At 58.6% G+C, this 26,432-nt stretch overlaps 1 protein-coding gene across 2 annotated transcripts; it reads left to right on the forward strand.

Moving 5' to 3' along the window:
* The first annotated feature begins 6,858 nt into the window (after positions 1–6,858).
* On the forward strand, positions 6,859–23,835 carry SPDEF (SAM pointed domain containing ETS transcription factor). Of its 2 annotated transcripts, XM_057700607.1 has the most exons (6): positions 6,859–7,262; positions 16,647–17,108; positions 19,228–19,425; positions 20,807–20,854; positions 20,965–21,111; positions 23,159–23,835. In XM_057700607.1, the coding sequence occupies exons 2-6, from the start codon at positions 16,676–16,678 to the stop codon at positions 23,335–23,337; spliced, it is 1,005 nt and encodes a 334-aa protein (XP_057556590.1). In that variant the 5' UTR covers positions 6,859–7,262; positions 16,647–16,675; the 3' UTR covers positions 23,338–23,835. The 2 variants fall into 2 exon arrangements, with proteins under 2 accessions (XP_057556590.1, XP_057556591.1); XM_057700608.1 differs by lacking the exons at positions 6,859–7,262; positions 20,807–20,854 and having other exon boundaries at positions 16,676–17,108; positions 23,159–23,337.
* Positions 23,836–26,432: the final 2,597 nt, after the last annotated feature.

Genomic DNA, 26,432 nt, shown 5'->3' on the forward strand with positions numbered 1-26,432 from the left:
CTCCGTGGGGGAGTGAGGCTGGTCTGTCCCTTCGCGGCTGTGCCCCGGTGGCTGGCGGGCAGCAGGTGCTCAGCAAATACACATTCGCTGAGGGTGTGCCTGGGGGGTGCCGCGTGTAACAGGCCTGGCGGCTGAGGCGGGGTGGGGGAGTGGGCGCGAGGGGCGGTGTCAGGGCAGGGCAGGGCAGGGTGGGAGGGGGCGCCGCGCAGGGTGTCCCTCCGCCTGGGAGGCGCCCACCGGGCGGGCAGGGACGGGGCGCCCCTTCCCAGCACGCGGCCTCCTCCTGGTCTCCCGGGGCGGCCGGAAGGCAGCCTCCCCGCCGCACACGAAGGCCCGCCCGCCCCCTCGGCAGGCGCGCTGCCCTGATAAGGTGGGTAAATTTCAAAGGGGCTGATGGGGCGCGGGTAGGGGGGCCGGGCCGCTGATAGCAGGCCCGGGGCGCTGCCAGCGACCTCCCCCACGTCCCAGTGCCCCACCGCCCGGCCCCCTGGCCCGCCTGCGAGCAGAACAGGTTCGATTGTGCTCTTATCTGGGCCTGCGGTTTTGTCAGGCCGGCCGGCCGCACTCACGGGGATGGGGGGAAGGCAGCGCAGCGCGCGGCGGGCGTGGGCAGGGACGCGGCCCCTCCGCCTCCACCCCCCGCGACGGCCCGGGGTGGGGGGCGGTACCTGGCGCCCGGGAGCAGGACCGAGAGGGGCGACTGACGCACCGAGGTGGGGGGCCTGCCGTGGCCCAGCGCCAGGCTTGGCTCTGGCTCCTGGCTCCACAGCTCGCCGGGTGAGCTGCCTCCCTCTCCCTGTCTCAGTTTCCTCGCTGAGGTTTGAACAGGGACACGGATGAGAGGGGTGCCACCCCCAAGGGCTGTCGGGACACGGACGCGGGTTAAGCTCCGTAGAGCAACTGGCGTGGCCCTGGCCTCACAGTGAGCCCGGGATCAGTGAGGTGCTCCGCTGGAAGACCTGGGAAATGGGCCAAGGCTTCCAGGGCCTGCCGTCTGGCTCCATGCTGCGTTCCTGGCCGTGTCTCCCTCCACTCCCGGCTCCCTGCTCCAGCCACACCGGCCTCCTGGCATTCCTCAAGCACACCGGGCATGAGCCCACCTCAGGGCCTTTGCTCAGGCTTTGCCTCTACCTGAAATGCTCACAGGTAACGCAGGGCTCACGTCCTCACCTCCTTCGTGTTTTTGCTCAGATCCCACCTTCTCAAGGAGGCCTGCCCGGACCATCATATTTCAAGCTGCTCCCCACGCCCCACCCAGCACCCGGACACCCTGTTTTTCGTGGCACTCTTCAGCTTCTAGTGTACTATATCATTTACTCATTTATGATTTTTCCTGTTGACTGTCTGTCTTTCTCCTCTAGAATGTAAACTAACCAAAGTTCACTGCTGTGTCCCAGGGACCCATGCCTGGCCCACAGTAGGCTTTCAGCACATATGTGTGGAGTGAGTGGCTTCAGATGGCAGAGATCAGGCCAGGGTTGAGATTGTATTTTGGGACACCACCCTGCTCTACCATCACAGTGGGAGGAGAGGATGTTCTCTGTGTGTGTGTGTGTGTGTGTGTCCCCTGTCTGACCCCCAGATAGGCCTGTAGGGTTCCCCAGGTTTGGAGCCCATCTCTGGCAGGAGCCCTACATAACTTAGTTCATGGGGAAACTCTGGGGACCCTGAGAGCTGTGCTGGGGCCCTGGGGTGGAGTGAGACCTCCTCAGATGGCATCCCAGGTGTGAATCAGCGATGGGGGTGCATGGGTGAGGCTATAGGCAAGGGTGTGGGTTGGGGGGTGGGGGTACAACCAGGCCTTGGACACAGGAAAGACTGGCCCATCTGCTCAGCCACCACTCGGGGGAGGAGGAGGAGATGGCGTTGGTAAGGAAGCCCAGGACCTGGGAAGCCAGGCCCCAAGCTGAGAAAGACTTTGGTGTCTCCTACCTGTTGGTTTTTCCCATAATGGAGAGGGTCATGCATATAGGAGGTGTTTCTGAAACTAGTAAACTTCAGATGGCTAGCCTTGGGAGAGATGCTGGAGGTCATCTGTGCCCTCTGAGGCCACCAAGCCGTGGACTCCTCCAGGACAGATTGTCCCCAGCCACCCTGCCCCTAGTGCCCGTACAGGGCCAGGCACAGAGTCGGTGCTCAGTAGATGCCTGCTGGCCTGCGCAGAGCACCGTGACATGGCCCAGGGGGCCCTGCATGCTCCAGGTGATGGAAATGCCTCAGTATGTGGGCCTGAGGACACTGCCCTCCACCCCAGGGCTACTCCTGGTCTCCTCGTCCACCATCCAGCTGCAGCACAGTGTCCTGGAAAGACTCCAACAGACCCAACCCAGATCCTGCCTCGGCCACTTCCCAGCCTTGACTTTGGAGCCTCTGCTCCTCATCTGTCGTGAGAAGGTCCGTGAAGCTGCCAGGTGCTGGACTTACCAGGATGAGATGCAATAGCACGTGACCCCCTCCAGAAGCATAGTTGAGGTCTGGACTCAGATCCCTGCCCTACTGTGTGTCCTTCAAGTCTGTTCCCTAGCCCCTCTGGTCTCAGGGGCTTCCTCTGCACCACGAGGGCCGGGCGATCGCTGGGTCCCACAAACCAGGCTTCCTGCCCAGCCTGCCCCCACAGCCCCATCTGGGTGACCAGCCCTAGACTCTTCAGCAAGGGAGCCTTTCCTCAGGCTGTTCCCTTCTCATCGCTGGAGGCTGGGGCAGGGCAGGGCCTGGTGTACACCAGGCAGGGGGAGGGCAAGAACCAACTGGCAGCCCTGTCTCTCTGTGGCTGACACGGGTCCCAACCTTGTGCTTGCTATCACCCCCAGGCTACAGCTCCTAGGAGGGTGGGACCCAAGGAGATGGGGTTAGCAATCTCACTGACCGACTGACCAACAGATAAAGACAGACCGCCCTTTCCAAAGTACATCCACTTCGTTTGTCAGTTGGCATTCACCCATCGCAAGGCCCCATGAGCAGGATCTGCAGGGCAAGTATTATTTCCATTTCACATAGGAGGCGCGGGAGGCCCAGAGACGGCTAGTAAATGGCAGCAGCAAACCAAGCCCTGCGCCCTGCCTCCCGTCCAGCACGCTTCACTCTCTGATGGGCTCGTGCAAGAGAGGATGCACGCAGGGAGGGAAGCGCTGGAGCCAGCTGCTCCAGAAACCATGATCTGTGTTGGGTTTGAGGGTGTGGGCTGCTCGAGGGTCCCTGCCCTCGAGGAGTTAGAATCTTGGGAAGAAAAGAAACCCTGGGAAACAGAGCACAAAGAATTGGGACATGTGAGATCTGCAAGGGCTAAAGGGGACATGGGAAAGCTTTCTGGAGGAGAAAGATCTTGAGATAGCTCAAAGGATGAGGATACTTTCAATCTAAGTAGAAGAAACTCAACTTAGCCCCATCTGAACAACAGAAAAAGGACATTACTGGTTCATCCAGGTGTTCATGGAGCGATGGCTCCGCCAGGCTCCTCCTCTGGCTGTCACAGCTCATACCCCCTGGGGGTGACAGTTTCCAGTATTCACTCTCAAGGCTCAGGAGCCGCAGTGGCCAGAGAGAATGTTATCTCAGTAGGTTGGAAAAAAGTTCCAGGATGGAGTGGGTGGTGAGTGGGACCCCAGGTCTATAGCAGGTAGATGTAGAGAAGGCATTGCCCTTAACAGATGTGTGGGGTCTGGATGGGGGAGAACAGGAGGGGGCACATTTCACCTCCTGAGGGTTTGGCCAGAGGAGGACTGAAGAGGAGGCCAGCCTTGAAGAGCTGTGGGCAGGAGACAGGAGGTCTAGTAGACCCAATGTCCCGTGCCAGGGACCTGGAACTTGACCCCAAGGGGCCAAGGCGGGTAGTAAGAGGGTCCTATCAGGAACAAAGAGATTGAAGAAACTTCTGATTTGAGCTTATGTCTGCTTCCCAGCTGTGACCTTGGGCAAGTCGTTTTATTTTTATTTATTTATTTTATAAATTTACGTTTTGGCTGCGTTGGGTCTTCATTGCTGCACATGGGGCTACTCTTCATTGTGGTACTCGGGCTTCGCATTGCAGTGGCTTCTGTTGTGGAGCATGGGCTCTAGGTGCGTGGGCTTCAGTAGTTGTGGCGCATGGGCTTAGTTGCTCCGTGGCATGTGGGATCTTCCCAGGCCAGGGATTGAACTCGTGTCTCCTGCATAGGCAGGTGAATTCTTAACCACTGTGCCACCAGGGAAGTCCCGAGCAAGATGTTTTAAACATTTGGGCCTCAGTTTCTTCTCCTGAAAAATGGGCACAGTAATAGCTACCTGGAAAGGCTGCTGTGCAGAGTAAGATGACGTGGCTTGTAGTTGGTGGTCAGCAAGGCCCTGGAACTTGCTGATTCATAGAGCACTTTCACGTTATCTCACCCCTCATCACAGCTCTGAGGGTTCCCAGGGGACGGGCAGAGGGGAGTCCAGCAGGTTCCAGCCAAAGTCACAAAGCTGGAAGGTGACAGAACTAGGATGTGCATTTGGGTCAAATCCTGAGCTGGTGTCACAACACCATGCTGGATGGATCAAGGTGCTGGGGGGGGGTGTCACCCAGAGTCCCCTAATTGGCCCTCCGTTCCCCTGGAGCCCACCAGAATTGCCCCAGTTCAGCACCAAACCTGCCCTGAGCCCACCACTGACATCCACCCTAAGCAACCTGTTAGCACCTTAGCCCATGTGAGCCCCAGCTGAGCAGATGGAGAGTCCTCTCCTTGCTGCCTCTTGGAACTTTCCAGCTTCCAGAGGCACCCTTTGTTTCCTTACTCTAGGCCTGGGCAGGTAGAATCACTGTCCACTCTCAGCACAGCTTAGTCTGGTCCATCCATTCAGGCCCACCCATTCCTGAGGATGCTTATGAAGTGCTCTTTTGGGTCCAGAGCAAAGCTGTACCAGCTTTCAAGGGGCAGCCTTCCCAAGGTCAAGTTTTTCTGAGGTATGACCAGTCCCCTTCCCAATGCCACCCAGCAGCGAAATAGCCTCTCTGGCTGCAAGAGCATTCTATCTTCATCCACCTATCCACCTTCTGGTCTGTCTCAAATAGAATCAGATTGGGCTTTGAGTAATAAAGACCCCACTTAACAAAAGCCAAAGGTCTATTTCTCCCATAAAAGTCCTGAGGCAGGCAGTCCAAAGCCCATATGGAGGTTTTATGCAGCCCTCAGAGACCTAAGTTCCTTCCAGCACACTGCTTCACCATCTTGTCTTCATGGTCCAAAATGGCAGCCAAGATTCCAGCCATCACAGCTGCATTCAGGCAGTAAGACAGAGGAAAGATAAAGAAGGAGATAAATGGTACATGCTAGTTTTTTTTTTTTTTTTTTCTTGGTAGTTTACTCTTAAGGAAGATTCCTGGAAAATGATACATGACACTTCTACTTGGTCACACATCTAGCTGCTAGGGAGTCTGGGATAGTCTTAATTCCAGGTAGCCAAGTTCCCAGGTAAAAAGTAGGGGCTTGTTTACTGAGAAAAAGAGGAGAATGGACATTGGGTGTAACTATGTCTGACACCCCATCCATTCAATAAGCATTTGTTGGATACTCCTTATACTTACTCATGTTATAGTACTTATGATATGATTAATATCTTAGCATCTCATGAGCGATGAACAGTACCTGGCATATAATAAGTGCTCAGTGGCCATTACTATTACTGCATCAGAGTGCTGATGTAAACACAAGCTTCTATGAGAGTGGAGAGGTGGTCCCATCGAGGAATGTAGGATCTTGGATTTGCTTGATCCCAGAGGGCTGGGATGGTTGACTGTAGCCCCTTCAGGACCTCCCCAGACCTCCATCCCATCCCACCTCATCCTTCTCTGGGAAATGACTCTAATAACTCTGATTACAACTAAGCACAGGCTCTCCAGGGAGAAAAGTGCAATCATGTGTTGAGAATTTTGGCATCAGCTAAGGTGAGGGGCTAGTTCTGAAGACCTTGGTATCTTCCTGAAGCCCTAGAACACTCATGCTTTAGGCAGTCACATAATTACTTCTGAAACTGGAAAATAACAATAATATTATCTACAATGCTTCCAGCTGATAGCATGGGGGCTGCAGATGCTCGGCACCCTTCCAGGGTGATCCAGAGGCAGGAAGCGCCAGACCCTGCCCTCTGGGGACAGCCCTTGAGCCACCTGGCAGGATGAGGAAGACGCTGAGAGCTCAGCTGCGCGGCCTTCCCTGGACTCATGGAGGCGGTGGGGCCTGGGCAGTGGGGGCCTGGGCCTGGGTCCCTCCTTGACTGCCCCCTGCGGGGACTGGGGAGAGCAAGCTGCTGCTGGCTGACCACCCCTCCGGGCCTGGGAAAGTAAGCTACCAGGCCTTCCTGAGCACCAGTGTGTGACAGGCCTGCGCCAGGCCCTGCGGGGCACAGAGCGCATGAGGTGGGTAGGCCCGTGAGCCTCAGATTCCTTTCCCCAGGGTTCTCTGAAAGCCCCCTCCATCCCTCACCTGGGGATCCGGACAGCCCCTCCTCCAGGAAACCCTCGCTGACATCCCTTGGCAGGGGCCACTCCCACAGCCCTGCGCTGGGCTTCTCCAGCTCTGCTTGCTCGTCTGTGCCCCACCCTCAGCTGACCCCTCTCAGCATAGCCCCTGTGCCGGGCCCACGAGGTGAGCTCCGTAGCTATGCGTCAGCTAATGCACGGGTGAGTGAGGCAGTGAATGAGTGAGGCAGTGAATGAGTGAGGCAGTGAATGGATGAGGGAGGGAGGGAGTTCCCTGGCTGCCAGGGTGTGGATGCCCCAGCGAGGAGGGGGGCCCTGCAAGGGTTAACCAGGAGCCCGCCCGTGGTCTGAGGTAAGCAGGGAGCGTATTTGTTCAGGTAAATAAGGAAGGATTACTTATAATGGGGAATCAGGCCCGGGCCAAGTCTTCATCTCACGCTGCCTGACTTCCTCCCAGCACATTCCTGCACTCCGCCCGTGTCCACACGGCCCCGAAGACCCAGTCCCCTGAGCCCACCGCAGCCTCCCTCGTAAGCCCCTCTGGCTGGGTCCTGCCACGGTACCAGAGGGAGACCCTGGGCTGGGGGCAGGGGGCTCCCTCCGGGGCGCGCAGCCCTGAGACCTCAGAGGGCCACCACTCAAGGGTGGCCAGGCCCCCGGCGGCCCACCGGAGTGCCACCTCTGACCCCAGCCCTGCTGGCCCCTGGTACCGCTGGCCCCCCAGATGCCTGGCTGAGACCCAGCAGTGGCCCAAGCTGCCCACGCCTCCTCCTGGCCTCCGAGGTTGGCACTGCCGCGGACGACTCCCTGGGCACCAGGCAGCTGACGGGTGAGTCTGGTGGGGGGCAGTGCCCTGCCATGGGGGCTTTCCCCTACCAGCTGGGGGGAGGTGGGCGGTTGAGGGTGCTTTCAAGGCCACAACTGGTCTCCTGGGCATCAGTGACCCTGATCTAGATCCTTCACCCGCAGACGCCCCTGATGCCTCTGCACGCTGCCCAGTCTGCCTCCTTGGGCTGACCCCAGAGCTGGGTGAGCCCCCTGAGCTGGAGAGGCCTGGGGCACCCCTTGTCTATGATGACCTCATCTGGGCTCCACACTGAGCCCAGCCTTGTCCAGCCTGAGAGGAGGCAGCTTTGCAGGTGCAGAGCCTCGGCCCCGAGACCGGGCCAGTTTTGCTTGGCTACCAAAACACAAGCAGCCTTTCTGCTGCTGCCAGCTGCAGCTGCTCGGCCAAGGCCAGGGTCTCTCTAGGGCCTGGTCATGAGTTGACAGGGGCTTGCTGGAGCCTAGGGACTCAGGGCCAGGGCCAGGGTCCGCATTGCAGCAGTGGGTACGGCCCCAGAGCCCCGGGGCTGGGCGGGGCAGTGGTGGGCGCAGGAGCCAGGCGATCTGGGAAGCTGTGGAGTAACCACTTGGGTGCTTGGGTCCCCAGGGAAGCGTAGGGCCTGTGGGCTGGAGTCTGGGCAGGTGAGGAAAGTGATGGGGGTAGAGGACAAGGGTGCTTGAAGGTGTTCATTTCTAGGATTTGCCAGATGCCTCCTGTGGGGAGAGAGGGAAGTAGGTGGCGGGGATGGGAGGGTGGAAGGCTGAAGGGTCAGGATGGCTAGGGACTCCCGTGAAGCTGGACAGGTGTGTTTTGTGCACACGCATGCGCACGTGTGCATGCTGGAGAGAGGGCAGCACACAGCCCCCGGCTGCTCCCCTCCCTGCCGGCTGGCCCACCCGGCAGCCCGCACCCAGGCTGCAGGCCTTGAAGGGCCTGCCCCCTGTATGACGGTCATGGCCTTTCTGCTCCTCCTTGGCTTGGGCTGGGACTTGGCCTCATTTCCAAACCCCACCTCCCCAATAAGCAGCTTCACAGCAACCCCCAATAAAGCAACATATCCCCACACCACCTGCTTGGCTGAGTAACAAAGCAAACAGGCATCCAGGCTGCCCCAGGCCCAAGGTGGCGGGCAGGGATGAGCAGGAGACTCTCCACAAGACAGGGGACCCAGGCCACAGCTCAGCCCAGCCGGCCAGTCCCACTCACCCCCTGCCCCCGGAGGGGAGGGGCCGGAACCAGGAATTCCCAGCTTGGAGCCTCCCCAACCCCAACTCAGGGAACTCTGGGGAAAGGGAGCATCCTCAGAACTCCAGGGGAGGTTGGGACGTGAAAGAGGTGGTCTCTCGCAGGGTGGGGGACCACCTTCCTCTTTGAGAGCCTGACAGGCACTGAGCTGAAAACTCAGTTCCTGCTGGACTTAGTTATTGTGTTACTGATTATAAAACACTTTGGCAGATGCAATGTCATTTGGTTGTCACAAGGACCCTCTGAGTTAGAACTTCTTTGTCAACCAAACCTGAGGGAATAGGGTGGCATTCAGTAGGTGCTCAGTCAACGCTCAGAAAGTGTGATGCTGGCAGGAAGCAGAAGAACCAGGAGAACCCACTTTCTGCCGCTGCGGTTGTTGCAGTTATAAAGTTAATAACCCTGAAACACCTAGAGCACAACTCTGTGCTGAACGACTTGGTGCAGCTTGAGTACAACCTGGGGACAAGGCCCTCTGGTGGAAGGCAAGAAGGAGCGGGTTAGCACCCACAGTGTGTGACCCTAGGCAAGTTGCTTTTCCTCTCTGCACTTGCAGCTCCTTGCCTGTGAAATGAGAAGGTTAGACAAAGTGGCCTCCTTTGTTAAAGGAGGCTTCATGGAAAAGGCAACCTGGAGTGGGGTTTTGAAGGCTGTGTAGGAGTTGGTGGAGGCAGGCTGGCCAGCTGGATTTGCCAGCTTTGCAAGATTTGTGTTCTTTCCCAGCCTTGTCTCTTAGGCTGAGGTCGGGGGAGGTAGGGTGCTCTGGCTCTGGTTCCTCCTAGAGTCCAGGGAGGAGTGAGTGAGGCCAGCAGCTGTCTAGACTGGGCTAGAGAGCAGGCTGACCTTAGGGCAAGGTCCAGGCCTCTCCCACCACCGTTTTCAACTCTCCCCCAGACTCCACCCTTTGGCCCTGCCCCTCCCTCCACCATCACCACCTGCTTCTTCCTTTGTTCCCCTCACTCTTCACCCTATTACCTTTCCCTCCCCTCTTCTCCAGCCCCCTCCCCTCCCCTGCTCCCAGGTGCCACCTTCATGCCTGCTCAGCCCATCATAATTCACAAGGAATTTCCATCTGCCCTCCTCCTCAGTCTCTACAACCCCTTTAAAACATGCTCTTGACAGCCCATTCAATAGATGGGACAACTGAGTCTCTTGCCCCAGTGCCAGAGCTAGAGAGCAGGGAGTCGGGGCTCAAAACAGTGTGCGACCCTCCTCCTGCCCCCACCCCATTCCATGCCCCACGCTGTGCCCGCAGCCAAGTGAGTGGCCTGTCAGGTGGAGCAACTCTTCCCAAAGCAAACTTTGCACAAGCCGAGTTGCCCTGGGCTCTTCCTGACATTTAATGCCAGGCTCCTTCCCCTGCCTCTTTTGCATGTTCGCAGCCCAGGAGGTGCCCCCTGCCAGATTCTCCTCTCCCACCTCTCAGAGGCCTCCAGACTAGGGGACGGTGACCTCCTCCTTCCTCAGAATCACTCCTTTCAGGCCAGGGACCACAGTGTGACTCTACTGGGGGCCTGATGAACCAGAGCCCACCCAGCGCTGTAGAAAGGAGTGATGAGGTTCCTCTGGGCACCACCAGAATCCTTCAGGAGTTCTTCCTTCTCCCTCCCGCTCGGGGGTTGAGGAGAGGGGTCTGGGGGTGACAGTCTGGGTTAGGGTCCCAGCACCTTGGACTGGTGACATGGGTGGGGCCCAGGTCTCTGCTCTTGGGGCAGCAAGTTGGCCTGAGGATTGCTGAGATCAAGCTCTTCCTGCCCCTGACTTCCATGCCAAGTCAAGCTGACAGGCAAGCTGGAGGTCATAGACTACAGACAATATCTGGGCCAGAAAAGCTCCGGGAGATGACTTACCCATTGGGAGACCAGAGGGGGAGACTGAGGCCCAGAGGGGACCAGGGTCTGCCCAGGACCTTACGTATGGTGGGAACAGGGCAGAATGTGAATCCACATCTCCAGATGCTGAGACCTCAAGTTCTTTCCAAGCCACACACCCCTTCAGAGCAAACTCAAATACTGGGGTGAGCTTGGGGCTGAGGTGGGTCCCTGTACCTCCAGGCTTCAGGCATCATTGCCACCCAGACCCCCCGCCCCCCCCCAACCAGTGTGACCTTTGTGGGGCTGGGGTTTTCTAGGGCTGGGCCTGCAGGTAGCCTGACAAGGCAACAGGGGTTGTCAGCTGGGTGACACTAGAGGTTGGAAGGTGCCAAGTCACCAGCACCGTCTGGAGAGAGGGCAGAGCTCAGCCTTGAGTTCCAGTCCCTGCCTGGTCGCCATGGACACGTGCGCTGAGGCAGCCACTGCCGCCTGCCTGTCAGGTGGGAATAATCCTGGGTGCCCCATTGCCCCAGGAGACAGTGGGAGAGCCCAAGCGGTTTATTTAGGTGGCCTTCGCTTTGTCCCTGGAAGGGCTGGAAGTGATGTCGGGGAGGTGGGGGGAGGTGGATGCCCACGGTACCCACATGGTGGAAGCGAATGGGAGACGGTGCTGGTACAAACGTGCCTTCAGTCTCCTGGCTGCCCCCGGGAACGGTGGGCAAAGCAGACCTGACTGTAATTCCTTGATGTTCCCTGACTCGTTTGTTTCCTGTCCCCCATCCTTCTGCTACCTGGCCCTGCCCCCGACTCACTATTCCCAAGTCTCCCCAGGCCCGTGGGTTGACTCCCCAAGTTAAATCTCCCCAGGTTGAACTTTTGCTCCTGCTAGTTGGATCCAGCGAGTTTCTTTTCTTTTTTTCCTTTCTTTTCTTTCTTTCTTTCTTTTTTTTTTTTTTTTTTGCCGCACCGCACAGCATGCGAGATCTTAGTTCCCCGACCAGGGATTGAACCTGTGCCTCGGGAGTGAAAGCGCAGAGTCCTAACCACTGGACCGCCAGGAAAGTCCCTGGATCCAGCCTGTTTGAAGAGCAGTTTCAAAGGACAAGGGAGCTGGGTTTTCATGGGAGGGCAGGAGCTGTCCAAGGAGCAGGGAGGGGGCTGGAGGGGGAGTGGCAGGGGGGAGGGGAATGTCTAGGGGAGCAGGAAGGCTGAGGCCAGAGGCAGGGAGCGTTCAGGGAAGCCAGACCGCTGCAGGGAGGCCTTGGGCGCGGGCCTGGGCAGGCCCTGCTTCTCTCCAAGGTGCTGACCAGCTGACAGGGGTTGGGGGGTTGGGGGGACATGCCCATGTGGCACCTGCCCACCCTGCATGGCTCCTGGCCAGATCCTGGTCACACCCCCAAGGCCCCTGATTCCAGTCCATTCATGCAGGTCCAGAGGTTTGGATGGAGGGAGGGAAGGGCTGAGAGCAGTGGGGAAACCCGAGGAGGTCTGCCCCTCGTTGGTGGAGCAAGGCGACTCCGGGGACTCTGGGTGGAATGGCAGGCTCTGTCACGCCCTCGCCCCACCCTCTCCCCTTCAGCGCTCTTCTCACAGGGCCTGCGGCCGCGGTCCTGGGCTCTGGGCAGACTAAGGTTTTGTCTCAGGACAGAGGTCTCAGGGGGCTCGGGGGGCTTGGGCATATTTAACCCACCCGCAACCTTCTTAGGAGGAAGATCTGAGCCTGGACTGAGCAGGATGTGTGAGCCAGGCTCCAACCCCATGACAGCCCAGGGCCTTAGTAAAGACCTCTTGGTAACTCTATGTCCCTGGGGCTGTGGTTTCAGGACATATCTGAGCATCTTTTGCATGTCAGGATGGGAGTGGGAACCAGGAGGCAGGGGAGCTGCAGGAGCACATTCCTGGCCCCGAGGGGCAGGAAACAGCTGCTGTAAATCTCTAACTGCTAACAGAGGTCCCTCTGCCCTCTGTCCTTGCTCTGCCTTCCTGGGAGAATGTGAGGCCCTGAGAGGAGGGGCTGAAGTAGCTAATCCCTCTGGCTGCTACCCTGTGAATCCGCCCCATCTCTGGGCCTTGGCCTCCACCAGCTGTTACCAAATTTCTTTGTCTGGAGTCAGAGCCAGTGCCTCTGAGGCAGGAGGGAACCAGGACGCGCTGAGCCTTAATCCAGACACGTGGCTTAATCTAGAAAAGATCAGCTCGAGGTTTGGGAGCTGGAGGTATTGCTCAGGAGACGGGCATCCCCTCGGGCCTGCCGGCAGAGGCTGTCAGGAGGGACCTGGACCTGGCCAACCCCAGGCTTGTCCCAGGACCCTAGGCCTATGGTGCAGTGGTCCTGGCTCTGCTGTGTGACTGTGGACACATCCCTGCCACTCTCTGAGCCTTATTTTCCCAGTGCACATGTGTCCTCATGGGTAGATAATCACCCACGAATGCAATCATGGCTGAATTTCGTGGCACAGATGGGGAGAGCTGGAAAGTCAGAGGAGGGAGCTGCTGGGAGGGCTCCCTGGGGGAGGAGGGCTTTGGGCTGAACTGTGATGAGAAGGAAGGGGCATCTTGGGCGGGGGGACAACAGAACAAGAGGAAATAGTGATGTCATGCCCACAGCACAGGGGCCAAGGAAGAAGCACCATTCTCCTCAGAGCCTGAACGAACCATGGTTCAGATCTCTGGTTCCGGTCCAGGCTCTGCCCCAACCAGTGAATGAATCGGTTCCCCACCCTGGGCTTCGTTGTTCCCATCTATACAGATCAACAGTGTATGGTCCCTTCCAGTTCTGATTGACTCAGAGGTAGGCATCAGCCACTGGGATCAGGCAGGGCAGGCAATGGGGAGCCATGGGAAGTCCTAGAGCCCAGGGGTGCCTGATGAAAGGATTTTGGATGGAAATGAACTTGACAGTGCAGTGGAGTGGGCAGGTAGGAGGCGGGCATGGACTTTGGAGGATCAAGCGGCCCGATCCGGAGGGGGGCAGGACCCTGGGAAGCTGGGAGCGGCCAGAGCAGGAGCCCCCGAGGGAAGGTGGTACAGTGAGCAGAGCCCGCACACGGCCAGCTGGGGGCCTCGGGCACGCTGCACAACCTCTCTGAGCCCCACTGTCCACATCGATAAAACAGGGCTCTCAAGTCCCCCGTGGGCAGTAAAGGGGTAACATGTACGAATGCTCCAGGTGCAGGAGGTGCCCGCTATGTGTTCTCTACCCTCCTGAGTCCGGCCCTAGAGGAGATGCCAGAGTTGCAGGCTGGGCTCATCAGCCCCTGACTCCCTGACTGGTAAACCCAGGTTCCCCAGGCTGGGCTGCTGGGGTCCAAGCCTGCCACACCACCTCCCCACCTGCGGGTAATCGGCTCTTTCCTCCTGCTGCACAGTTAATCATTAACTTCTTTTTCACCAGGGAGGAGTTGGAGCTGGGACCAAACCTTGGTTGAGAGCAGGTTCCTTGGCATTTAGGAGCAAGGTGAAGGGGAGCTGGAATGTGGGGTGTGGAGGAGGAGGCGGGAGTTCTCTGCCGATGAAGGAGCCCCAGGCCAGGAGCCAGAAGACCCAGATCCGAGTCGTTTAGTTCTCTGCACCGTGACTGCCCCGACATGGCGTGGGGTGAGCCTAAGGGCCGAGCTGCTGCTCTCCCAGGAGGGGACAAAGGCGAGGGCTTCCAAGCACACTCGACAAATGTGTCAGTGTCAGGGATGTGCCATCATGTCCCCGCCTGGCAAATGCTGCCACCTGCCCTGCCCATTCGTCCTCACTGACCCCTCACACCACGGTGCCCTGAAATACAGCAGCTGCCTCCCATCCTACCTGTGGCCGAGGCCAAGCAAACTGGAGGGCCATGAGGGAAGCAAGTTCTCCTGTGTCTTGGAAAAGGTTCCGTCTCCCTGGCACATGGCCCAAGGTGTTGGCAGGGACTGTCGTAACGTGGCAGGCTGGGGAGTTCTGGGGACGTGGATGGGGCGGGAGGCAGGCAGAGGGTGATGAGGGGAAGGGTGGGGTTGAGAGGGGCTCTCGAGGGGTGGGGCCACCTGGGGGGTAGGGTGTGGGCACAGAGGCAGAGCGGGCTGTTGGCTCTGCCTGGGTAAATAAGGTGGGCCCACAGCACACACGTGTGTTTGCACAGAAGGACTTGAAATGATTCCAGGCCTGCCCTCTGTCCCCCGCAACCCCAGCCCCCCCATCCCTGCCCACCCCGCCCCACCGTGACCTTTCCTTCCTTGTCACTTAAAGGAGCCCTTGAAAGGAAGACGTGAAATGAAAGGGAACACCCTTCTCTCTTGCTGGCATTCTCTCCACCACAGGAAAAGCAGGGCCACCGTGTAAAGTTGGGAAGGTTGGGCACTGCACAAGAAGGGGGACAAGGGAAGAGCTGAAGTTCCACTTGGGCTCCATTCACCAAGCCACACCACACAGAGAGAAAAGGGCATCATTTTCTGAGTTATACGCACTTCAACTAGCTGCAGCCCTAGAGAAGCCAGAACCTTCCAAACAGGGTTCTCTCTCTGCCCCACCTGCACATTGAGGCTGAGCAGGTCAGTCTCACGAGGTGATTGGAGAAGGGCCAGGGAACCCCGGCCCCATGGTCCCGGCGCAGCACAGCAAATCCCACCATTAGAGAGTCTACCAGTCCTTCCCTTAAAGCCTCCCCCCTCTTACTGGCCAGATGCCTTCAAGTTTGATTCTCAAACTTGAACACCCATCAGAATCAAAGGGCCTGTTGAAACACACTGCTAGGAATTCCCTGGTGGTCAAGTGGTTAGGACTCTATGCTTCCACTGCCGGGGGGCCCAGTTTCGATGATCAGGGAACTAAGTTCCTGAAAGAGGTACGGTGCAGCCAAAAAAAAAAAAAGGGAAATGTATCACTGGAGCTTCTCCCCCTCCCCCTCCCCGGAGTTTCTGATTCAGTAGCTCTGATGTGGGCCTGAGAATTCAAGTTTCTCACAAGTTCCTCGGCAGTGCTGATGCTACTGGCACACTTTGAGAACACTGTTTAAAATGTAAATACTCCTCAGAAAGGACACACATCAACATGCCCTTAGCACGTTCATCTGCTCCTTTCCTCCTTTCAGAATGGGCCCCTGTGTTATGGGGAGCATACATTTGTTGGTAATCTTCCACCTCTGTCCTGATTTATTCTTGAGTCTGCAGCCCACAAATCATGGAAATATCCCAGTGACCCCAGTTCTTTGGTGAATGTACATCTTGCAAGTCCCCTGCTGCACCCAAACCTTGTACTCCAATACAGGGCTCAGAGAAACGGGTCTGGGGAAAGCAGAGTCTGGGGACAAATGGGGAGGGACGTCTCTAGTTCCTCATGTTGAAGTCAAACGGTGCCCCTTGTGGGGCATTGGGACGGCAAGGAGGAGTAGGATCTGACTTGCCAAGGGCCTCATCTGTCCCCCAAGGCCTTCTCACCAGCCCCTGCAACTGCGGGGAAAGTGGGCCTGTATGTCTGCACGTGGCACCTCCCACAGGAGCCGCGATTTCCTCTGGGGCTGGTGTGAGGGGAGAGGAGAGGGCCTGGGAGCTGGGAGGGGCTGGGGAAGTACCCTTCAGGGGAGGAGGAGGCAGGGTGGGTACCAGGAACCCAGTCCGGAGCGGGGGCGGGGCTAAGCACACCTGTACACTGTTGTTCAGTGACCATCTCAGCAGTCAGGCCGGGAATTTATTCACAACCCCCACATGGCCCTGTGGGAGGGGCAGGGGGCCAACCTCCCCGACCTGCTACACCCCTCACTTGATCCTCTCTTTCTTCACCTGGCTGGTGGAGATGATGGTGACCTTCTCCCTTCCCTACCCCCTTCAAGGGCAGAATAAAAGAAAACAAGCTTTGCCACAGCTGAGAAGATTAGGTTGGCTCTCAGAAGGAGCTTCCTTGATGGGACAGTGGACTGGGATCTGGGTGGGGCTCAGCCCAGGGACAAGGCCTGGACATTAAAGATGCCTTGTCCAGGCCTCAGGTTGCTCATCTGCCCAATGGGACTAATGGTGCCTTCCTTTGTGAGGAGGTCAAGGACCTCAGAAGATTGTTTTAAACAGGCTACACGTGTAAAGATTTGTTGCTCCCAGCCAACCTGGCTTCCCTGGGGAGCGGGGTTGGGGGGGGGGGTGTCTGTTTACCGTCCTGCCGCCTCTCCCATCTCACTGGCTTTGCCCCAGCCAACAGGCCTGTCTGCCTAGCCCTGTCCTAGCTGTCCAGTGACCCAGAAGCCCCAGCTCTCTCCCAGGCCCAGCCACTGCCCGCTGGGCTCCTCATCTCCATAACCAGCTTAGCGGCCCCCACGGGGACAGGGAGGCCGCCAGGATCCACTCGCCTTCCTCTTTCATTTCTGTAGACGCAGCCGCCAGCGCCAGCAGCAGCGGCATGGGCAGCGCCAGCCCGGGCCTGAGCGGCGTGGTCCCCGGCCGCCTCCTGCTGCCCCCCGACACTGTGCCGCGGGCCGGCCTGGAGAAGGCGGCAGCGGCGGCCGGGCCCGAGAGGCGGGACTGGAGCCCCAGCCCACCTGCCACGCCCGAGCAGGGCCTGTCCGCCTTCTACCTCTCCTACTTCGACATGCTGTACCCCGAGGACGGCAGCTGGACGGCCAAGGGCCCCGGGGCCGGCACTCGGGAGGAGCCGCCCGACGAGCCCGAGCAGTGCCCCATCATTGACAGCCAAGCTCCGGGGGGCAGCCTGGACCTGGCGCCGGGTGGGCTGACCCTGGAGGAGCACTCGCTGGAGCAGGTGCAGTCCATGGTGGTGGGCGAGGTGCTCAAGGACATCGAGACGGCCTGCAAGCTGCTCAACATCACAGCGGGTGAGCCCCTTCTCACGCCCACCTCCACGGGGTGCGGGGGACACAGGCCAGCAGAGGTCACTGGGAGGTGCAGGGGCATCTCCTGGTGCACCGTGGTCACCCCCAGAGTTGCTAGTGATTCTACACGTACTGTCAGGCCTGAACACACAGCAGCTGCAAGCCTGGGATCCAAGGTTCCCACCCACTCTGTGCCCCAACTGCACCAGCCCAGTGTCCCCACTTGGCAGGTGCCAGAGGAAGTAAAGATGAGCTCTATACCACCTGGCCCCCCTCCCCCCCTCCCACCTACATCCACTCTCCCCTCATTCACTCTGCTCCAGTCACTCCTGCCTCTTTGCAGACCTCACAGCACACACACCTCAGGACCTTTGCACTTGCTGGTCCCTCAACCCAGAGCACTCTTCCCCCTCGCACCTACCTGGCTCACCCCTCACCTCCTTCAGGTCTTGATTCAAATGGCACCATCTTGAAGAGGTCTTTCCTGATCCTTCCTATGGAAATTGCTGCCCATACCCGCACCTCTTATTCCTCCAACCTGCCTCATTTCTCTCACATTCCTATTGTCCGATACACTGCATATTTATCTGTTTACTGACTGTCTCTCCTGCTGGAATGTACAGGCCCTGAGAGCAGGGATTTTCATTTGTTTTGTTCACTGCTACAGCCCCAGTTCCTAGAAGGTTACCTTGTACATAATAGATGCGCAATACACAATAAGGTAATATGCCAGGCCCTGTTCCAACACTGGGGACTTCAGTGTGAACATAGAACAAAGGCTCCTTCGCTCATGAAGCTGATGTTCCAGTGATGAAACAGATCATAAATAGATTAATGTATCACTGGTCCAGTGGGGATGAGGGCTCTGAGGAGGGGGGCACATCAGGAGGCCAGACACGTGTCTGCCAGGGCCTGGAAGGTGTGGTTATGGAGCTGATGCTGCTGGTTGAGGGGCTGCTGGGTCTCTAGTCCCCTGTCCCTCCATCATTTTTCCAGCTTTGGACAGGCCTGACCCATGCCCTTGGCCTTTGGACCCTGGCATCTGAGCCTCCCGCATAGGAAGGGTCTTCAGGCGTCCCTCAGGCCCGGCTTCTCCTTCTCAGAGTCATCTGGGCCCAACCCCTGCCCCCCAGTTGTCCCGGCTGAGGTCCCCCCTTGAGGCAGCTCCTGCCCAGGCCCCGTCCTCCAGTGGCCGAATGCCCGTGCCAGCCCCCACCCCAGGAGCTTTTCCCACGGTGCCTCCACTCCCACCCCTAGCAGGGGAGGGCCCTGCCCTCTGAACAATAGGGACAGAAACAAATTGCTTTGACCCTGGGGAAGAAAATGCGTTTAAGTGGGGGCAGGCCAGTCTGCAGGTCACTCAGCTTAGACCACGGTGTTCACTTGGAGGCCCCATTGTGTCTGTGCCCGCAGCTTGGCCCCCACCCGCACGCCCTGCTGGGCTCACCCCAGGGCGGCTCCCCAGGGACATGTCTAGGATCCGGTCAGCAACTCCCCTGGGGCCTCAGCCCATGGCCACCCTGTGTGCTGTCACTCACCCCTTCCGTGCGCATGCACTGAGCAGCTCCCCAGCACCCAGCACTTTGTTAGGTGTTGGACAAGGGAATGGAACTCTCTCTGCCTCAGTTTCCTCATCTGTAAAATACAGTGGGGGTGGGGAGTGGGGTTTGTAGAGCTAATTCCTGGTTGGGTTTTTCTCTGGTTCTGTGAAGAGTTTGGGGAAGGCAAGAGGCACATGGGAAAGAAAGAAGCTTGGGTGTTTCTGGTTTAATGTCACTGTCCCCTCCAGGGCTGGGGCTCCCCAAAAAGCCCTTTGAAGGGGCTGGAGAGGTCTAGGAGGACCTGAGGTCCAGGTGAGTTGGGGGTGCAGAGGGCCCAGGCTGCTCTGCTCTGAGCCATGTTTGCTTCAGGGGCCCTGTTTCTTCCTGTCACCGTGCCCCCCTTCTTGGGTACGCCCTCCACAGAACCCCTCAAGAACTCCGTGTGGCCTGGCCTGGCTGCATCCCAGGAGTGCCTGGTCCTGGGCCACCGGTCCCGTGGGGGCTCCATCCGTGCAGAGAGGCCAGCTTGGGGGTGGTCCCCTCAAGCAGCCCCTGGGGCTGAAGCAGTGTCTCTTGCCCAGACCCCGTGGATTGGAGCCCTGGCAACGTGCAGAAGTGGCTCCTGTGGACGGAGCACCAGTACCGGCTGCCCCCCGTGGGCAAGGCCTTCCAGGAGCTGGGAGGCAAGGAGCTGTGCGCCATGTCAGAGGAGCAGTTCCGCCAGCGCTCGCCCCTGGGTGGGGACGTGCTGCACGCCCACCTGGACATCTGGAAATCAGGTGGGACAGGTGTGGGTGGAGTGTCCCCCCCCGCCTTCACCACGAGCTCCAAGCCAGGGACAGCAAGGGAAACAGGCCAGGATGCTTGCGCGGAGGCTACAGTCTACTGGGGAGGCAGCCCCTTGGTCCAGTCTGGGTTCTGTTCTGAATCCCAGCCCCGATAACAGCTGCCTCCCTGGATCCTGGGTGAACGCTCCAGCTCCGACCCACTGCCTGCCCTGGTCAAGGCCACAGAAATTAGAGCACATGGGAAGTTAAAAGTAGAAGTTAGACTGTGAGGACACAGGACATCAGATACTCTGGAGTCCTTCTTCTCTGTCCTTTTTAAAACTTTGCGTTTGTTTTGTGTTGTTTCCATTAAAGAAGAAATAAGTCAATAAATGTGCAGGATTTTTTAAAAGACCATGGTGAACAACAGTATACTATGGGGAGTAATCCTGCCTGCCACCTGCCCCAGCACTCCAGTCCTTCTCCCTAGAGGACCTTTGTTGCCAGTTCCAACCCTAACCCTAACCTTGCCAAGGAAAGTCTATGCATATTACAAGCAAGAGTAAGTGTGACTTCTCCCTTTCCTAACATAAATAGTACGAGTATCACTCTGTCCTGTACTGAGCAGTGTACCTTGGATCTTGTTTCCCATCACTGTCTATACAGCTGCCCTATTTTTGATGGCTGCGGGCCGACCCCTCCACGTTCACATGGTCTCAGTCTCATCGGGTGCCCAGTGTGCCCTGCACTGAGCCATGCACTTTGGAGGGGTCAGTCCTCACTCCACAAGTCAAGGCCCCTGCCCCTCGGGGCCTAGAATGAATAAGGGGACAGGTCCCACTCTCCTGGTCCAGAGATCAGTGTCTTTCCCCAGGCCAGGCCCCTTGCCGGAGGCTGGCAAGAACAGTGGACAGTGCCAGGCTGAGAGCGGGGTGGTGGTGTGGGCAGAAGCTGGCTGCCTCTGCCTCCCACTGCTTGTCTGGGGAGGGGCCCAGGTGGAGAGCAGGAGGTGCTCGGGGAGCTTGGCAGCTGGAGGGCAGGGAGGGTTTTTATTATGCTGGGCACCGTGCAGACTTCACCACCCTGCATTCTTGCAAGACCTGCGACGGGGTGTCCTTTCCCGTTTCCCAGGTAACAAGAGGGAGGCAAAGCAAGGCTGGACTTACACTCTCCTCTCTGAACACGGGGCTGCCTGCAGGGCCTCGAAGTCCCCTCCCAGCTCCGAAATCCTACATTTTCTTCCAGGAAGCGGCTCTGTAAACACCTTGTCTTTGCAGACTGGCAGGAGGGAGGGAGCCACGGGGGGCTTCTATGGCCCCACAGTTCCACCCAGATGCCCTCCTCTTCCCTTGGGGGTCTTTCTGGTCCCCAACTTCCTCTCCTTGTCCCGCAGCGGCCTGGATGAAAGAGAGGACATCCCCGGGGACAATTCACTACTGTGGTGAGTCAGGCAGGGCAGGGAGGTGGCCGGGCCTCTGGGGTCTGGGGGTGGAGGGGGGCAGCTATTGAAGGGGGCCTCCCCACTCACCACCACCCCCCCCGGCTGCCCAGCCTCGACCAGTGAGGAGAGCTGGACGGACAGCGAGGTGGACTCGTCCTGCTCCGGGCAGCCCATCCACCTATGGCAGTTTCTCAAGGAGCTGCTGCTGAAGCCCCACAGCTACGGCCGCTTCATCCGGTGGCTCAACAAGGAGAAGGGTGAGTGGTGCCCGGGGCAGGAGGGGCGGAGACTGCCAGGGCCTGCGGTCCTATCAGGAGCTGGGCAGGAAGGGCTGGAGGCTGGGCAGAGGGCTGGGGGTGCTCCCACCTTCACCCTGAATGCCACACATGCAGTCTCCTCGGACCGTCCCAGGGTCTGTGTGCCATCTGTGCGCCCTCTGTGTCCACGTCTGTCCCCCGGCCGGGCTCTGCGCACAGTGCCTGGGACACAGCAGGGCCTTAAAACTCTGCTGAGAACCGGACACGGTCTTCACCCTCGAAACATCAGCGCTTCACTGAGGAGACTGGTGGTGTCCAGCGGGAAATACAGTGCCAGCCACATAGGTGATGTTAGATTTGCAAGTAGCCGCAATTAAAAACATTTTACCAATAAAGAGCTTGGAGAAAAAAAAACATTTTAAAACAGGTGAATTTGAGAATTCCCTGGCGGTCCAGTGGTTAGGACTCCATGCTTCCTCTGCAGGGGGCACAGGTTTGATCCCTGGTCGGGAACTAAGATCCCACATGCCACTCAGCATGCGCGCACACACACAACAAACAAACAAACAAAAACCAGGTGAATTTAATTTTAATAATACATATATTTAATCATTACAAATTGTAATTTCCAAATATAATCAATATAAAAATTACTAATGAGATATTTTACTAAGTCTTTGAAATCTGGTATACATTGTATGCTTACAGCACATCTCAATTCAGACCAGCCACGTTTCAAGGGCTAAGAGCCACAATGGCTAGTAGCGACCGCACTGGACAGCACAGGGCTGGATGGTGTGCGGGTGTGTGTTCTGGGAAGGGCTCAGAGCCAAGAAACCTGGGTTCTAGGCCCCATCCTGCCATTAGCAGCCATGGGCGCCTGGACCCCAGTCTTCATATTTGCGAAATGCACTAGATTCATTCAGCCAACAAACCTTCGTCGAGCACCTCCTCTGGTTCCACACTTGCTCAGCCGACATTTATGGAGGGTTACAGAGTCCTGAGGGTGTGGGGAGGATTCAGTGGTATCGCATCCTCCAGGGACCTACAGTCTTCTAGGAGAACCAGCAGTGAAATGAGCTGGTGTGCAGAACGTTTTGGGCTGCGATGCCCGGGTCCCGGAGGACTTCACAGAGGAGTGATTCTGGGGCTGAGTGTGGAGCATGGGAAGGGGTTAGGAGGGGTGGAGAAGTTCCTGCACAAGGTGTGGTGGTCCTGTGTGTATATTTGAGACTGAGAGTGAGCCGGTCCTCCAGGGAGACCGTCCCATGATAGAGGGCAGGGAGATCAGGGAGGGCGGGGAGGCCGGCCTGGAGGGGATGTGCTGACCTGGGTTTTGCCAGGCAGTTTAGAATGACAACTGAGGGTATTCATGAGAAATAGCTCATTCCTTCAGGCTTTGCTCCAGGTGCTTTCTGGAACCACTCAACAAGGTGGTGGTCACTACAATCCCCTCTTACTCACAGGAAAAGAGGGTCTCAGCTTCTAAAGGTAGAAACGGGCAGAGGCAGGGTTCCAACACAGCTCAGCCTGGCTCCAAATCTACTCTTTCCGCCATCTGCTACCAGTTAGTCCTGCCAGAAAGGGCTGTGTGGTGTGAAGTGTCTGAGAATCGCAAAGAAGTCTTTCAGGCTTGGGAACTGCATGGGTGACCTTGCCAAATGAGCCGTGTCCGCAGCCCGGAGCCCCGCAGGGCTTCTGTGTCAGGTGTGCAAACCCCACGCTTAGGCGCAGAGGGTGGTAAGGGCCAGGCCCTCGGGGCCCCAAGTCACCCACCAACATACGCAGGCTCACCGTGCACTCAGGAGGTCTACGAGTCCATATTTGGATTTACCACTTCCTGGGCGCTGTGGCGCACCCTTCCCGCATGTTTCTTTAATCCTCACCACAACTGTGGGAGAAGCTATAGTGGCCCCACAGCCTGGCCCTGCCCCGGGCGACACCGGCTCCCTTGGGTCCGAGAGACTTACCTGCTTTTCTTGGTCTTTCTCCCTCCTGTCGCCCCCACCTGCACTGCTGGCTCTCTCTGGGCCCTCCTGCTGCCCAGGCATCTTCAAAATCGAGGACTCTGCGCAGGTGGCCCGGCTGTGGGGCATCCGCAAGAACCGGCCCGCCATGAACTACGACAAGCTGAGCCGCTCCATCCGCCAGTATTACAAGAAGGGCATCATCCGCAAGCCGGACATCTCCCAGCGCCTGGTCTACCAGTTTGTGCACCCCATCTGAGCGCCGCGGCCAGGCCCCAGGCCCGAAACTCGCCCTCGCCAGACCTCCCTCCTGCCTGCCCTGCCTCCACCGGTCCCTGAACTCAGGGAGAGGGCAGTCTGCTGGCATCCGGAGTTCAAGGTCAGGGAGGGGATGGCCCCCTGTTCCCAGGGGTGTCAGTGAGCTCTCTGGGGCCTGAGGGACCCCAGGGTGGGGGTAATTCCTCCTCGGGCCTGACTGCTCCCGTGCCCGGTCCACTGGAAAACAGAGGAAGCCAGGGCTGTCCTCAGTGTTCACAGTGCCCCAGGGAAGGCCCTCCCTCCACCCAGCCTCTGACCCCACAAGTTCCAGAGCAGAGCCAACAGAATGGCAGTGACTTGGCCAAGGCCACTTGAAGTCCAGTGCCCTCTGCCACCTATTCTGTACCATGCCTGGCCATGGTGCCGGGGATGTCTGCATCCCCAAGTTGGGAAGCCAGGGGTGCCCTGGGGATGGATAATAAAGATACTAGAGAACTGACATGGCCCCAATGTCCTGCAGTGAGTGAGTGGCACAGCCCAAAGGCCATCAATGCTCAAATGGTTGTGGTCCCTGGGGCCTGGGGTGGTCAAGGGAGGCTTCCTGGGGGAGGTGGCATTGAGCTGAGCCTAAAAGGAAAGGGACAGTTGATTGGTAGAAGCTGTGGGAGAGAGGCAGTGAGTCCTCAAGGCCAACGAGGGGCTGGAATGGCCCTCTTCTCCCCTGGCCTGGTGTGGGCAGGAAGGAGGGTGTGGGCTGGAACTGAAGAAGGTCTACGGCAGGACTGGAGAGGTGGCAGCTCCTGCTCTGCTGTAGAACAGGACTTTCCCCTGGGGTGGGCCGAGGGCTGACCCTCCTAGGAGCGAGGGGGCCCACAGCCCTTGCCTCTGCTTGGCCAGCCGAGGGAGCTCTGGGATGGGCAGCAGGGCTGTGGGAGAAGGTTGACCTTCCGTCCTCCTCATGGGACACTGGCTGCGCAGCAAACAGGGTGGAGGAGAGGTCGGCTTGCTGGCAATTTCCCTCTTGAGAGAAGCCACGGACCTCTTCAGTGGCCCTGAAGCTGTGAGCTCTGTGAGGCTGGTGTGAGGGGTGAGGGCTCCTAACGGGAAAAGGGCGCAGGTCTGGGTGTTCATTTGTGTGCTGGGGGGAGATGGAACCCACCGCCCACTCTCCTGGGCAAAGCAGCTCGGCTTCCTCACGCTCCCCTCATGGTTGTTCATCCAGCTCAGGTGTCCTGAGGGTCGACTTGGTGGCCAGGTGCTTCCACTGCTTTTTTGTCATTAACCTTCCCAACAAAACTGGGAGGTAAGGGTTACCCCCCACCCACTGCTTTGCAGCTGATGAAACTGAGGCTCAGAGCAGTTACGTGCTTGCTCACAGTCACACAGCCAATCAGAACCAGGAACTGAACCCACAGAGCCAGGGCTCTCTCTGCCCCCGCCATGCTTCCTGCTCCGTCAGCGCCCTTAGCCTCTGTAACGCTTGGCTTCTGAGGACAGGTTCCCAGGAGACAGGATGGGAGCCAGCCAGCGCCGCCCAGACCACTGAGGGTTAAATGCTGCCCTGTACTGCACCTTCTGCCCTCAGCAATTTTATTGTCTCCAGAAGAAAGTTTACTCCTGGCAGTGAGCAAACAGCACCTTGGCATCTGTCAGCTGGGACTGCACCCGGAGGAGGAGGGGGCCCTGCCCCAGGCCGGTGCCTCGCCGGGCCCCTGCTGTCTGCCCACCCCCGGGGAGGGGGGCAGACTGGGACCCCGGCCAGAACGCAGCTCGGCTCTGCTGAACTGGTTTTGTCTCCAGCCTGCCCACCCTGCCCCCAACCGAGTCCCTGGAGCCACCAGCTTGCACGTCCCAGCTAGGCCTGGGCCTGGAGGGGCCTCGGATCTCAGGCTGGGAGGGAGGGAGGGAGGAGGGGGATTAAGGGCGAGGCGTGGGCAGCTGGCCCAGCTCCAGAATGGGGAGCTGCGGGGGGCTGGGTGGGGCAGCTCCCTGCTGTGTGGACCTGCCACGAGGCACACGGCTCCGGCGGGCACACACCCATCCAGTGACACCGCGTGTGCTGGCAGCAAACTTCGGAATCCTCTTCCTCCTCCACACACCTGCCCGTCAGAACCCCATCTAGCCCAGGTACTCCCTGACCTTCTTCAGGGGAGCCTGTCCAAATAAGACAAAGCAAACTTTTATTTGAAGAGTCCTCTGTTTGGCTAAAACCAGGGGTGTGTCCCTGGGAGAAGGATCTGGGGGATGAAGACTATGGGGAAGAGAAGAGATCCAGTCCCCAGGTGGACCTTTTCTCCCTGCCCCGAGCACACCCCGAGGCTGGGGCAGCAGTGCAGGTGAGGCGACAGCAGCATATTTGCCTTGAACGATGGGTCTGTGTCAGGACCCTGTCAGGCTGCCAGGGGCAGAGCACCTCAGAGAGACCTCTAACCAGACAGGGGAGGCCGAGGCCTGGGGTGGGGGTGCGGACACAGTGAACCGACGGCAGGTTTGGGACGGGACCCGGGACTCCTGCCCTGCCTCAGAGGGGCTCTGGCCCAAGTGGGGAGGGTGGAGCAGGGGCTGGGCCCGGAGCCGAAGCTGGGGCGGGGGCTGAGCCCCGGGCAGCGCACAGTTAGCAGCCCTGGTCCGGCCCCCCAAGGGATCCCACACAGACATGCTGTCAGAGGTCAGGCAGGACACAGGACAGGGTGGCATGCCCTGATGTCACACCACAGGGAGCCTGGGACTGTGGATGGCCGGGAGCCACAGGCTTCAGCAGTCACTTTTAGAATTTTGCTTTAAAAACTGAAACCTATTTAGGGGTCACATTCACCCTTGACCCATGCGTTTGGGACTCCGGATGCCCCAAATCTCCTGGTCAGTGCTCATCACCAGGCACCCAGGACCCTAAAGGTCACAGCCTTGGAGCCTTAGAGAGCGTCTAGTGTGACCTTCCCTGTACAGGATCCGGGGCCCTGGCAGGTGAAGGGACGAGCCCTCAGGCCCCCAGCCTGTGGTGGCGGCCAGGACAGCATCCAGGGCTGCTCGGCACCGCCTCCCCGACAGACGTCCAACCGCGGAGAACTCTCAGAGGGCTCGAGAGACACACAGGAC

This window comes from Hippopotamus amphibius, chromosome 11, assembly GCF_030028045.1.
Source record: "Hippopotamus amphibius kiboko isolate mHipAmp2 chromosome 11, mHipAmp2.hap2, whole genome shotgun sequence".
Lineage (NCBI taxonomy): Eukaryota > Metazoa > Chordata > Mammalia > Artiodactyla > Hippopotamidae > Hippopotamus > Hippopotamus amphibius.

Coding starts and splice junctions, on each gene's coding strand:
- SPDEF (XM_057700607.1), top strand. CDS start 16,676: ATGGGCAGCGCCAGCCCGGGCCTGAGCGGCGTGGTCCCCGGCCGCCTC. Junction 19,426..20,806: donor CCTGGACATCTGGAAATCAG/GTGGGACAGGTG, acceptor CTTGTCCCGCAG/CGGCCTGGATGAAAGAGAGG. Junction 20,855..20,964: donor GGGGACAATTCACTACTGTG/GTGAGTCAGGCA, acceptor CCGGCTGCCCAG/CCTCGACCAGTGAGGAGAGC.